Source organism: Condylura cristata, unplaced genomic scaffold (genome assembly GCF_000260355.1).
Source record: "Condylura cristata isolate star-nosed mole 26May11 unplaced genomic scaffold, ConCri1.0 scaffold00015, whole genome shotgun sequence".
Lineage (NCBI taxonomy): Eukaryota > Metazoa > Chordata > Mammalia > Eulipotyphla > Talpidae > Condylura > Condylura cristata.
Window position 1 is genome coordinate 38,834,392 of NW_004567116.1, and position 12,858 is coordinate 38,847,249.

The 12,858-nt window shown below is 40.6% G+C and overlaps 1 protein-coding gene across 2 annotated transcripts in view; it reads right to left on the reverse strand.

The window, feature by feature from the left end:
* The window catches only part of C2CD3 (C2 calcium-dependent domain containing 3), a 100,790-nt gene that overhangs the window by 14,376 nt on the left and 73,556 nt on the right, over positions 1-12,858 (reverse strand). The window contains exons 27-31 of one of the 2 annotated variants that reach the window (XM_004683194.2): positions 12,424-12,629; positions 11,303-11,436; positions 8,591-8,752; positions 6,249-6,469; positions 3,577-4,510 (exon numbers count right to left, since the gene is read on the reverse strand). In XM_004683194.2, the coding sequence (XP_004683251.1) occupies positions 3,577-4,510; positions 6,249-6,469; positions 8,591-8,752; positions 11,303-11,436; positions 12,424-12,629 (1,657 nt within the window). Of the gene's footprint in view, positions 1-3,576; positions 4,511-4,668; positions 4,849-6,248; positions 6,470-8,590; positions 8,753-11,302; positions 11,437-12,423; positions 12,630-12,858 lie in introns of those variants that run through there. The other variant, XM_004683195.2, reaches the window with a different exon arrangement.

Below are 12,858 nucleotides of genomic sequence, written 5' to 3' on the forward strand. Positions count from 1 at the left end.
ACTTCCCTACTGCCACATACAAAGCTGGGAGGTAGCAGGCACTGAGTAGACTGGCTGAGGGCCTGCTGGCCAGAGGTGGCCCCCTCCAGTTCAGGCTGGGGGGAGATGTTTTAGGCAGGAGGGAGCTACCTGCATTGAAAGAAGGCCTGTCTTCCTGATTGTTCTCTGCTTACCTCCAGGATTAAGTGGGGTCGGATTAGGGGCTGGTCATGGGCATAGCGGGGCCAACTGTCTGGATGTGAGTCCCCTAGAAGACAGGTCCTATATCTTTATTTTGCATCTTATGGTTTTCTGTATCCCCTGGAGATACCCAGTAGTACCTTGAGAACATGGTGTTCTACAATTCTTTGTTTAGTCAAAACAATGATTCAGTTTGGGGAAGTAGGAGGGGGCTGTGGGGAAGGGGACTATTTTGATATTCTAGTTTTCTGTTTCTGTTCAATAAGCTCAGTATGATTCTAAAGATGATAAACAGGTGGGTCAATATTTTTCCATGTCAAACTTTGAACTCCAAGAGGGCAAAGGTGATTTCTTTTCCATACCCATATTCCTGTCACCTAGTCTAGGGCCCAGGGAAGTGTTTGACTGATATCTACTGAATGAGTGGAAGGCATCTCTTCCCTGAATTTCCTGTGGAGAGGGGGGCATGAAATTGGAGATATTGAAGGGAAAGAACTGCTTTGCTCTAAGCCTTTCTCAGAGACGCCAGTAGGGAAGGCCTACTTCTGTTCCTGGTCTGACTGTTGCTCTGCCAGCCAGCCAGCCAGTCGATGCTGTGAGGCGTTGGTGTGTCTGAAGCACCAAAAAGGGGAGCTTTGGTGCTTCAGACACACCACTCACCTGCCTGCCATTCTAAGAGTGCTGCTCCAACGCCAACCTCATCACGCATTAGATGGCTCTTCAGCAAAATTCATTTTCTTGTGCCTGTTTTTTTACCTATAAACTACATATAATAGTACCTGTGGAGGCTCCACAAGCTTATACATGCAAGTGCTCAGAAAGGTGTCACAGTGAATACTCATTAACACCAGCCTTGCCTCCCTGCTTAATGGGAAATGCTGCATTTGCCTTCTATTCCCACGTCTGCATGGTCCTAAATCTATAGTCAGTGACACGCACCAGCCCATGTTCTACTGGACCTGTCCTGGTGTCAGAGTGCTGGCATTGACCAGCACTCCCTGAAACTCAGCTCCTCAGCTCTTCCTCCCCGCCCACCCCTTCTCTAACCCCTTTGTGAGTCCCTTGCTTGTGCTCCATCACATGGAGCTCCCTCTATGCTCTCCCTGCTGCCCTTATCTGTTTCCAGAGACACCTGCCTTTATAGCCAACTCATCCTGGATGTCTTATGGACACATGTCCAAACTGGAAAGCTGGGCCTTCCACCCAGACAAACTTTATGGGCCGCTCTCTATGTAGTAAATGACAACATATACCTAGTACCTTATATCCACTTCTGTTTCTATTCCTTGCTCTGCCCTCTCCAATCCTCTCAAATCTACCCCCTTCCACTTCATCATATAGCAGTGGAAGATTCAGGTGAGACTTAGATCATCTTTTACTTATTTATTTTAAAATAATATAATAGTTTATTTTTACATCATTTTGTGCCTTTTTCTCTCAGTTATGATCATCTTTTATTTTTAATGCAAGTTTTCTTCCTGGTCTCCTCTTAACACCCTCTAACTAGGTACTGTTAGACCTTTCTAATGTATAAGTCTGGCCTGATTTCACTCTTGTTTACCAGTTAGCATTACTGAATGCTATGTATTTATGCACCATGCCACATAGTTGATGTAACTGATTTAATTTTCACAACAACCCAGTAAGAGAAGTATCATGCTTATCTTCATTTTAAAGATCAGGAAGCTGACCTCTAATTCGCTTATAGGATGGAGGCCAAGCACCTTAGTCAGGCATAAAAGACCTTTCAGATCAGGGCCAGGCTTGTCTCACTCTCCTCCCTAGCCTGGGCTGTAACTGCAGTGAATTGCGACCCACAGATCAGGCTCCCCCACTGGCCCTTCCTCAGTATAGTTTGCTGTCACTAGAACTTTGTCCCTCCTCTGCCTATTCACCTTTGAGGTTCAGCTCCACCGTCTCCCTCACTAGATTCCTCCGTAGTTATGGCAGTCTCTTGAGCATTTTGTACATGTGTCACCACAGGGCTGAGAGCAACAAGCTACTGTTGCCTCTTTATTGTGACTAACGCTGCTCATCTCCTCCTTCCAGGCATGGGTCTGACTCAAATTCTGTCATCAGTCCATGGAGCACGAGGCCTGGTGATACTCATTATTTGGAAGAATGATTAGATGGGGAGGTCTGACTCCGAGCAGTATCCTTAAGACCTGGGTCGGCACATAGGCCCCTAGTGACCACACATTCTGGGCAAAACTCAACATTCTGTAAAGGCAGCAAGGACACCAGGGTGCACGGGGCCAGCAGGAGCTGCACCCAGCAGCCACTGTCAGTGCTCAGCCTCCAGCCTTTCACTCTAGCCTTTGCCGAGCCCACACCTACTGAGCCCCTCCCCCCCCCTTTTATCGCCTCCATCAAGAGGCACATCTGTGTGGTGTGTTCACATTTGGTTTTCTGAAGACATCGACATCTATGAAACTGATAGTTCAGTTTGGTCTATACTTACTGGTCCCTTCTATGTGTAATGTCTGGTGCTGGGGACAGAAAAAATATGATCCTTGACCTACCTGGGGACTGTATAATTTAGTGGGTTGAGCTATTACTGCCTCCACTTCATAAATAAAGAAGCTGTGGCTTAGGAAGATTTAACTATAGTCACACTTTAAGTACCTGGTTCTGAAAGGGTCAAAAGGTCTCCTGCTTTAGGAAGATAAAGTTCTCTGTTCAGTTCAGAAGCTGGCTTCACCTATCAGCTGTGCAATGACCCCTGCTTGTTGTGGGGATATCAAGGGGGCTCTTGTTGTGGGGATACCAGGTGAGTCAGTGAGGCTACAGGTGTTAGGGCTGTTAATGGGCTTAACTGGTTTCCTTTCCTTACAGCAGGTCTATCTGCATTGCAAAAGAGGAAAAGGGGGAATGTCAGGTGCCCCTTTAACTCTGAGCTTAGAAACAACGACAATGACTGTATAGACTTGTGATGATTAAATGAAAAATGTATGCGAAGTGCCTGACATACTGTAAACACTCAGTTATCAAGTGCTGAGTAATCAATGCACTGTAAGTCAGTGGTAGTAATCTTCTTCCTCCTTTTTCTACACCTTCCACTTCTATTTCAGCTGAGCTAATGGGCTTAACAGTACACCCAGAGCCCAGGTGTAAAATATCTGCTAGATTAATCAGGTAATTCAGGTTAGGATAGACTGATGAATGCACTACCAATGCCTCAACCCAGCTCAAAGCATGATGCCAGAGGGCTGCAGTAAATAGTAGATTCAGAGTGCCTGGTAAGTGCAGACAAGTCTTCTCTTGCTACTGGGTGAATTCCGTGAGCGCAGCAATGGCTCATGCTCACACTTACCTATGCTGGCCTCAGTGAATTCCCTCATCCAAAATGCCTAGTGATGGCTTAAAGCGCCACTTGTGGGATACACCAAAGGATACAGAAGGAAGCTCTGTCTCGTAGGCACCTCAGACCCAGATGTCACCTGCTTCTGCTTCATGTCAGGGCAGCTGATGGATGATTCCATATGGTTTTCCCGTGTGCTCTGAGAGGCTAGGCGCAGAGGAAAATTCTCGAAGCTATCAGCAGAGTCACTCAGCTCACTGGAGACAGCTTCATGTTCAGCCTGAGCCTCTGACTCCGGTTCCTTGTCCTGATCTGCCTTTGGTGAGCTCCATCCAACTGAGGCGTTGCTCTGTTGGGTCCCTGGGGGTGTCAGGGGTGGAATTTGCTGAGGGTCTGCTGAGGCAGAATCTCTACCCCTGGCCTTGGAGGCTTCAACTGAACATGGAACAAGACTTTGGCTAGCAGAATCCTGACCATGCAGGTAGGGGTTAGTAGCCCTTTCTAAGCTGGACAGAAAGGTACTTCTGCCCTTGAGCACCTGTCTGGGGCAAGACTCTGGAGGACTAGAGGTGCCTTCCCACTGAACCTCATCAGGCGGAAGGTTAATGATCTCACTTGTGTCTGACAGAAAACTGGACCAAGGGCTAGTTTTGTCTGTTACGGTGGTGATCTCATTGAGGGTCCTAGGCTCAATGATGGCTTCTTCATAGTCCTCATCACTGTAGGCTGGCCCTGCCTGGGTGTCCGCCTGGGTGTCCTCATTACTCTGCACCCTTGTAATAGGTACTGTATGCCCCAGGGTCTCATGGAACATTGCTCTTTCACCTAGAGTTTCTTTAAGAGAAGGGGGAGGTGGGGAGCTTGTGCTCTTATCTGGAGCTCTGGCCAATGGCAGGTCTGGAGTTGTGCTTTGTTCTTGCATGGCTTCTGTGTCCTGAGCATCTGGGAGGGTAGTGACCTTTCTGCTTCTATTCCTGGCTCGGTGAGAACTCAAAGATGCTTGAGAATTCCTGGTGACAGTCTGCAGATCTGAACAGCAACAGATATCACTCTTACTATAAGGTAGGGCCACAGACCACTCAACTTTCCCACACTAACCTCTAGTTTTAGATGTATTCTTGCAATCAGACTTTGAAAAAAGATCTTAAAAGATAGTTAATCACTCCCAAGAATCAGTGCAACTATAATCAAGGCAGTATAATTTCTAGCACTTTATTCTAATGTCAGAGGACCAAAATCTAATCTATTCATAGTTGAGTTTACATCTGTGGAAATGCTTTCAGAGACTATCTGCTCTTGCTCAGGAATCCTTGGGAGCTGGGAGTCCTGGCGGGCATGTTCATGCTTCCATTTACTTCAGAAATTACCTATATTAAAAACCAAAATGAGAATCCACTTATTTACCTATTTGATGACAGTTATTAGAACTATTTATTTTACTTAGAAAATAAAAGCAAGGAAATTATCTATCATCCTGAATGGCAGGGAAAGCTTATATATAAAATGGAGACAGTGGTGTGTCGGAATAGAGGCTTTGAAGCTGTGCCAGTCTTGGGTTCAAATCTCAGTAAACACTTTATGGTCATCAGTAAGCTATCCTCTCTTAGTTTGTTTATCTTTTTTAAAAGATTTATTTTTTTTAATGTATAAAATAACTGGGGTACAGGCCAGTACAGAATAGTTAACAGAATAGTACCTAGCATAATTAGTGCTTAATAAGTAGCTGATGGACTGTTTCAAAGGAAGTGGAAGCCAAATACAGAGTAGACCTCTGAAGCACTGTTGGTAACAGGAATTTGGGAAAAAAGGTAGGGAGGTTTGTACCTATTATCAATCATGGTTTTTGTCCCTTTAAAGAGAGACAACTAAACTTAGCCATCCCTGTGCAGAAGCTACAAATTTAACTTGAACAAGAAAGACAACAAGTGAGGGTATGGATCTAGTTGACTTCTCAGTATTCCTCACTGTGTCTGACAGAACTGACCAGATCTGAATTCTAGATTCAGATTCAATAGGATGGAATAGCATCCAAGAACCTATGTTTCAAAATAAGTACCCCAAGTGATTCTTATCCTCGGATAAATACTTGTTCTAGAGTGGTCTCTGGGATAGAATTACCTTGAGAATCAGGAGTAATACTGATGCCTGAATCCTGATGCAACAACCTACGGCATCTGGATTTTTAAAAGCTCCTTCAACAATTCTAAAATCCAGCCAAGTGAGAACCACTATTTCTAAGCTTTTTTCAAGAATGGAGTTTGGACCACCGACATTCAAAATCATTTGGGGTGCTTGCTACAGACGCGTAATTCTGGGCTCTGAGAATTAGTTGTTCATTATGTTTGTAGTTGATTTTTTTCTGAAAATATAGAGTGGCACAAGTTTAAGAACTGCTACCGAAGAAGTAATCAACCTACCATCCTCTTTTTTTTGGTTGGGTAACTGAAGCTTAAGAAGGGAAAGGATGTGCACAGAGACAAACAGTAAGTCCAGGCCAGAAACCCACTCAAGGACCTAACCAGGTCTTCTGCCTCTCAGTCCAATGCTCTTCCACTGCCTGCATTTCTGTGCTTTGCTCCTACACCTTTCCTTTCAAAAGGAAGATATGAGAGAAAAAGGAAGAAGTAAAAGAAGACAAAAATAAGGAAGACGGTGACGCTGTTGCTTTCTATTTGTCATTGGAGTTTGTCTGAGGTCAGACATTCAAATCTTTTTGAATAGGTACCCAGAAATCATAACCTCCTCACGGAGGGGCCCTGAGCCATACCTGTGATTAAAGAGCTGACTTGTGATACCAGGTTACTGGATTTCTCCAGGATGCACTGACTCTCAGGGTCTAGGCTGCTCACTCCTGGCCCAGGATGGTCCCTATGACTCTCCTGGCTTTGCAAGGTGGAGGTGTGAATCTGAGGACTGAGTGGAAGTAAAGGCTTGGTGAGTTTCTGGTTGAAGTATCTCTGGATCTGGTCCAGTTCACTCAGATTCCTCCTGTAAGAAAAGAAAAGGACAAAAGCATCATTCACTGGGATTACAAACATTAGAGAAAAATAATATAATAGTTTATTTTTATATCATTTGGGATTACAAACATTTTTTATGTTTCCCTGACATTCTAAACTTGAGTTAGGAACTTTATAACTTTCAGTTGGTCTGTTAATACTAAGACCCTCACTCCAACCCACCAATTCACTCCTTTACCTCTCTGACTACAATCCCACTGCTGGGGACGTCTTTTCCCTGCTTCTGTCTGGCTAATGTAATTTCTCTAGCCTAATACTGGCCTAGGCTACCTTATAACTGTTCCTAAGCCTTCAAACAGTGCCCTCTTCTAGCAAGCCTTCTCTGACCATAGTTAAGGCTTCCTCCTCTGAGTACTACAGCTCTTTCCATATTCCTCAACCCCGTCACTTGTTTGTTTCATATCTATTTCCCTTGATGTACTGTGAGCTCTGTGCCGATTCCTTGACATCTACTGCACTGAGGGTAGGGCTTTATACAAAATGAATGTGAATGCTTAACAGACATGACTAAATGACTTAAAAATATCTGTTCAAAAACCTTTAATGGCGCCACCATCATTCTTAACACTACCAATGAGAAATCACACCAACCACTACCATTTTCATTTGCACAGGAGTTTACATTTCATGCTTTCAAATGTTTAATTCTAGTCAACCAGATGAAATCCGTAATAAATGTTTTACAAATCAGGCATGCGAAGGCCAGAGAATTTAAGTTCTTTTCAGAGTAGCAGTAGTAGGCAGTGAGAGGGAGAATATGCTAGCCAGGACTTGGGAGTCCAAGTCTTTTTGAGGATAATGGATGGGCGCTGTCCTAACTGGGTTCATTCTGCCTCACCCTTTTGCATTTTGGAACCTGAGTTGAAACTAAACCCTGCTCCATCCCTATTCTACTTGACTTACAAGGTGAAGCTCATATTTCTTCTTTTCAGAGCCATCACCCTCAAATCATTGCCTGAATTCTCCTTTAAATTTTCACTTTCAGCATCCCCACCAACTGCATTAGATTGGCCCTTCATTTTTTCATTATGTGTTAATTTAGTTTTCCTAATTAGACCATGAGCATCTGGTGCTAATAGAAAACAGTATCTCGAAGGCCTCTACTTCTCTGGTAAGCAGTATGCCTGAAACAACTGGCACAAAATAGGCATTAAATACCTGTGAAGTGAACTGAAGTTCTTTTCTTAGGGACAGAATGTATGTCCTATGATCAAATCCAAATTAAATAAAAAGACAAAGCTGGTTCTTATTCTATCATTAGAAGCCATGATGCTTACTAAGTTATGTAAGATGTTCAACAAACACCTGTAGTGAAAACAAGTATAAACTTGCAGCTTGGAAAATAATGCAGACAACTGGTTTTGTCAGTGACCCTGGATGTAGAAACTACTAATTGCAATTTTTTTATCTGTAGCCCTCACAGGATTATTGTGACCCAAATGAAACACTATTTTATGGCTCTGTGAACCCAAGGAAATAATGCAAAATTGGCATTTGATAGAGAATTCCTCTACAGAAACACTTCTTAAAACCTTGTCTAGGAGTGAAATTCTCAGGCCCTACCCTGATGAAGTCAGACCCTTTCCATGGCACCACAACATCCTATTAGATCATCCAGGGCTGATCTATATGGTCTACAGTGACCTTTTCAAGAGTCCCATGTTCTTGTGGCTCAGATGCTAACTCATCTAAAAAAGTGACAGGGAAGCACTAATAGATGCTGGTCTGAAAGATTCCAGTTATTGTGAGGATAAAGATGATGAACAATATAAAGCTTTGTAAATTATAAAGTAGATGTGAGATTGAGTAGCTGGGAGGGTGGTTTTAATTACATTTGGTGAGCAAGCTGAAGTTCTTGTATTTATAGGTGGATTAGTAATAGGGATCCTTGGGGAGGCCCCAAGACATATTCATCTATGAAGACTCCTACAAGACTCCAGGGTCCAGTTTGATTCTAATGTGCACAGAAGTGGCTACACTAACATCCCAGAGTGCTGGCAGCTGATGGGAAAGCAGTATTGAACATTGCCACTGTCCACTCCCTGTCCTCCACTGTGATTTGCTGTCTTTTCTCAGTAGAGCGTCTCACCTGAGAGAAGTCAGAATGGAAGTCTGGGAGGACAAAGGCGATGTGGTCAGTTTGTCCTCACTTAGCAATACTGCCTCTCCCTGTTGCAGGGATTCATGAAATCGACGGATGTTCTGCACATGCTCTTCATGGCGTGATACCTGGCTTCTTGCAGCAGTGCTTCTGTCACGAGTAAATGGAACAAAATAAATTCCCAGGATTCTTAAATCAACCTCCTGAAATGATACTGTAAGTTGATTTTCACTACCACAGTTCAGGCTTCATTGACTTTGCTTGAATTACAACTATCTCCCCAATGATCTTGCTTTCAGCCTTACTCATTCCCCCCTTTTTTAAATTTTTTATTTTTTAAATGATTACAAAAATTTATTTTTACATCATTTTGCACATTTTTTTTTCCATCTCAATTGTAATCCCCGCGGGTTTCCCATCATCAAATCACCCGTGTGCCACCACCATAGTCCCATGCATTTCTCTCCCTACTCATTCCCTTTTAATAAATTTAACACATTTTTAGCCTTGAATGCTTTTTCAAAAACATAAACAACAGCAACAATTGAAATATTATGGAGTCCTGATTATGTACCTAGCACTAGTGGCTGAAGCATTCAACATGTACTGACCTATTTAATCAGCATCATTCTTATTTTTAAATTACTGAACAAATGTTGGTATTCAAGAACTTGATTCTGCCAATCTTCTGACTTTTTAAATAAGTCAGAGTTTATTCATGTATCGTATAATTCATCCATTTAAAGTGTACAAGTTAGTGTCTTTTTAAGTATATTCAGAGTTGTGTAACCATCACAATTTTAAAACTATAATAAACTCAAAGAACCCCATCCCAAACCCATTAGCAATCATTCCACTCTTCCTTCTCAAATCTCCCACTCCTCGACAATCACTCCTCTATTTTGTTTCTATATATTTATCTAATTTGGATATGTTATATAAATGAAATTATTTAATGTGATTTTTTTTGATAGGCTTCTTCCACTTAGCCTAATGTTTGCAAATACTTGTTTAGCATGTTTCAGTATTTCTATGCCTGAGTAATATTCCACTGCATAAATATATTGGATAGGGCTTGAATCTGTACATCATTACAGGGAATACTGCCATTTTAGAATATTAAGTCTTCTAATCCACGAACATGGATTTTTTTTTACTTATTTAGACCTTAATTTCTTTCAACACGATTTTTCAGAGAATAAGTTTTGTACTTCTTTTGTTGAATTTATTCAGTAATTTATTTTTTATATTGCAAACACTTTCAATTCCATTTTGGATTACTTATTGCTTATATACAGCAATACAATTGGTTTGTATATTATGTTTTAAAGTTTTAATTTCTAATATGGTAAAAATTGATAGAGAACCTACATAAAAAATCTCTTTAAAGTCAATAATTTTTAAGAGTAAAAAGCATTATGAAGTAGAAATGTTTGAGAACTACTACTTTACTAAGGTGAAACTGATCTATAATAGACTTCACATATTTAAAGTACATGTGATTAGTTTTGATATATGTATGTATCCAAAGAAACCGTTACCACAACATCAAGATAATAAACACATACCCATCATCCCCAAGATTCCTCCTACTTTTGCTAATTCTTCCTTCCTTCTCTATTCATCCTGCCTCGAGCCGAGGCAGACATTAATTTCTTTCTGTCATTATAGGTTAGTAATTTTATATAAACAGAATCACATGCAATGTACACTTCTCTTTGTCCAGTTTCTCTTAGTCCAGTTCATTTTGTTGTATATCAATACTTCATTTCTTTTTGTTTTTGAGTAGCATTTCATTATATTAATAAACAATTTGGTTAGCTTTGCCTGGATTAGAATATGACACTTTTATGTGCCTCTTTTGGAGTAGGAACAGGAATATCTATGTGATTAAAAAATACCTATTAAACTTTTAACTTTTACAATTACTAAAGAGCATATTTCTATCCTTATATCAGTACTTTCATCCTACCTCTCTGGTTTGCTTACTGACTCTGATCAAAGAAACTGAGAAATTATCTAAACTGCGAGTTAGGATTTGACAGAAACATAGGCTCCCTTTCTGTGGAGGACAGAGGGTCAATTGGTGTACTACACTGAAACAGGCTAAGTAGCATTAGGGTGTTTTTCTTGGAATAAAGGGGCTACACAGTAACTGTTGCTATAGAAGTGCCTGCTGGTAGGAAAGACCCCTTTGTTTTCCCTGAGGAGGAAAGACCTATGGAGGTGAAATGGAACTAGGGCTTGGAAGGGATTCAGGAGGAAAGAGGCTATATTGTTCTTAGATCAAGTTATAACCTTATATCCATAGGCATGTCCACATCTGCACGGCTTGGAGAAAAGGATGCGCCAGTTGCTTCTTACAAAATAATTTAGTAAAAAGGTTTGGGAGAGGAACAGTCTTAGGTTTGTCACACAGTTGATGGCTGATTTTATGAATAAAGGTTAAATGCTTTTGAGGACAAGAGTGTTTCTTACACTAAAGCCATCCTTTTGATAGCAATGAAAACTCTAGTCCCTATCTTATAAGAAAATTGTTTTCACAGGATCCTGAGGTTCCTGAAGGTTGTGGTACGAGATTAACAAGTTCTTTCCAATGTCTATTATCTTTTTCTAATAACGAAAAGAGAGAAATGACCGGTCAGTTTGTACATTTCCATTCTTTGATTTTCTTTCTCCCCCCATCATGAAATCACTCACCTCCCAGCAGAGGAGAAATCAGGATCCTTTGAAGAGGTGTGAACAAGTCTTTCTGGGGTTTGTCTTGCAATGCAGCTGGGGATTGCTGTATATACATCAGAGGCCAGGAAAGAAAAGGGATTGTATGTAGGGATCTATAGAAGTGAAAAAATTGCATACTTGTCAACACGAGTTCTTTTAGAACAAAGACGCATCAATTAATTTGTAGTATTCAGTGTGTGTATAAATACAATTCATTGAGTATTCACAGTGTACAACACTGTGCCGAGAAATTAACATGCATTTTCTCATTTAAATTTTGCAATTCTCTTGAATGAGATAAGACTATGAGAGCCATTGTACAGATGATAGTATCATATTGCTTTTTAGTTGATGTATCTATATTTTATACTCTTGCGCCTCTAGTTAATTTCTTAATTCCTGTTTAGACATCACTTAAATATCTAAACACTTAAATGTGAAGATAATTTGGTTGTGATATCTCTTTTCTCATGATTGCCAGGGTTGATTTGATGAAAGACCTTCCTATACAGGGGGCATTTCTTGTCATTTTCTCATGTATTTGTCCATTTATTATCTCTTGATGCTCATGCTATCAGGCCTTGGGGCAGGCATATGTTTTAAAGAAATGAATAACACATAATCTTTGTCTTGATAGATCTCCCCACTCTGGGGCAGGCTGAAAGTTTCTTTCTTTCCTTTGGAGTTAAACTACTTGTAAGAGTTGTCTATATGTACAATATTGTCAATTCCCCTTTCCATCCCTTTTCATTTTTTGAAAGACAAACTAAAATAAAGAAAAACAAATAAATAAAAAATTTAAATGTAAGAGAATGAAAAAATTTCAACCAATAGTTTTAGATTTCAATCTGCAACCATCTTATTTTTAGAAATTGAGGTATAATTTATGAATTAAAAAATTCAGCCTTGGAAATGCTCACTTCAGAGTTGTGCACTATGTAATTCTAGAACATTTTTCACACCCCAAAAAGGTCATGGGACCTTAGGAGATTATAAATACATGTGTTCTGTAAGTTGGTTAGTATCAAGCACATGTAAAGGATCTTGCTACAAAGGTATTCCAAACCCTTCTGATCAGGGAATTGAACCAGGATACATACCAGTGATCCAGGGATATCCATGCCACGTCTTGCTTGCCTTTCTTCTTTGAGGTGCATCAGACTCTCCAAAGGGGAGATAGCAACTTTTATCTGTCCTTGACATTCTCCACTGAAGTCTGTGATGTTGTACCAGCCACAAACGAACTGGAAGCCAGAGAGAAGTGGGGAGAGGTCTACTGACGCAAAGCCAATGACCCTCTCCTCTTCTGTGGGGAAAAGAGAAGAGTTGGGTACAAAGTATATATAAAAAATGGCTCTCTCTCTCTATATATATAATATATATTTTTTTTTTTGGGAAAAAAGGCTGACATTTACTTATTGCTCCAGAATGAAAATTGCATGAATTTTTAATTTTAAAGATTTACTTAAGCAGCTCAATTTTACCACATTTTTCATATTTGGTTTTTAAATATATGATATATTTAACAAACTTTT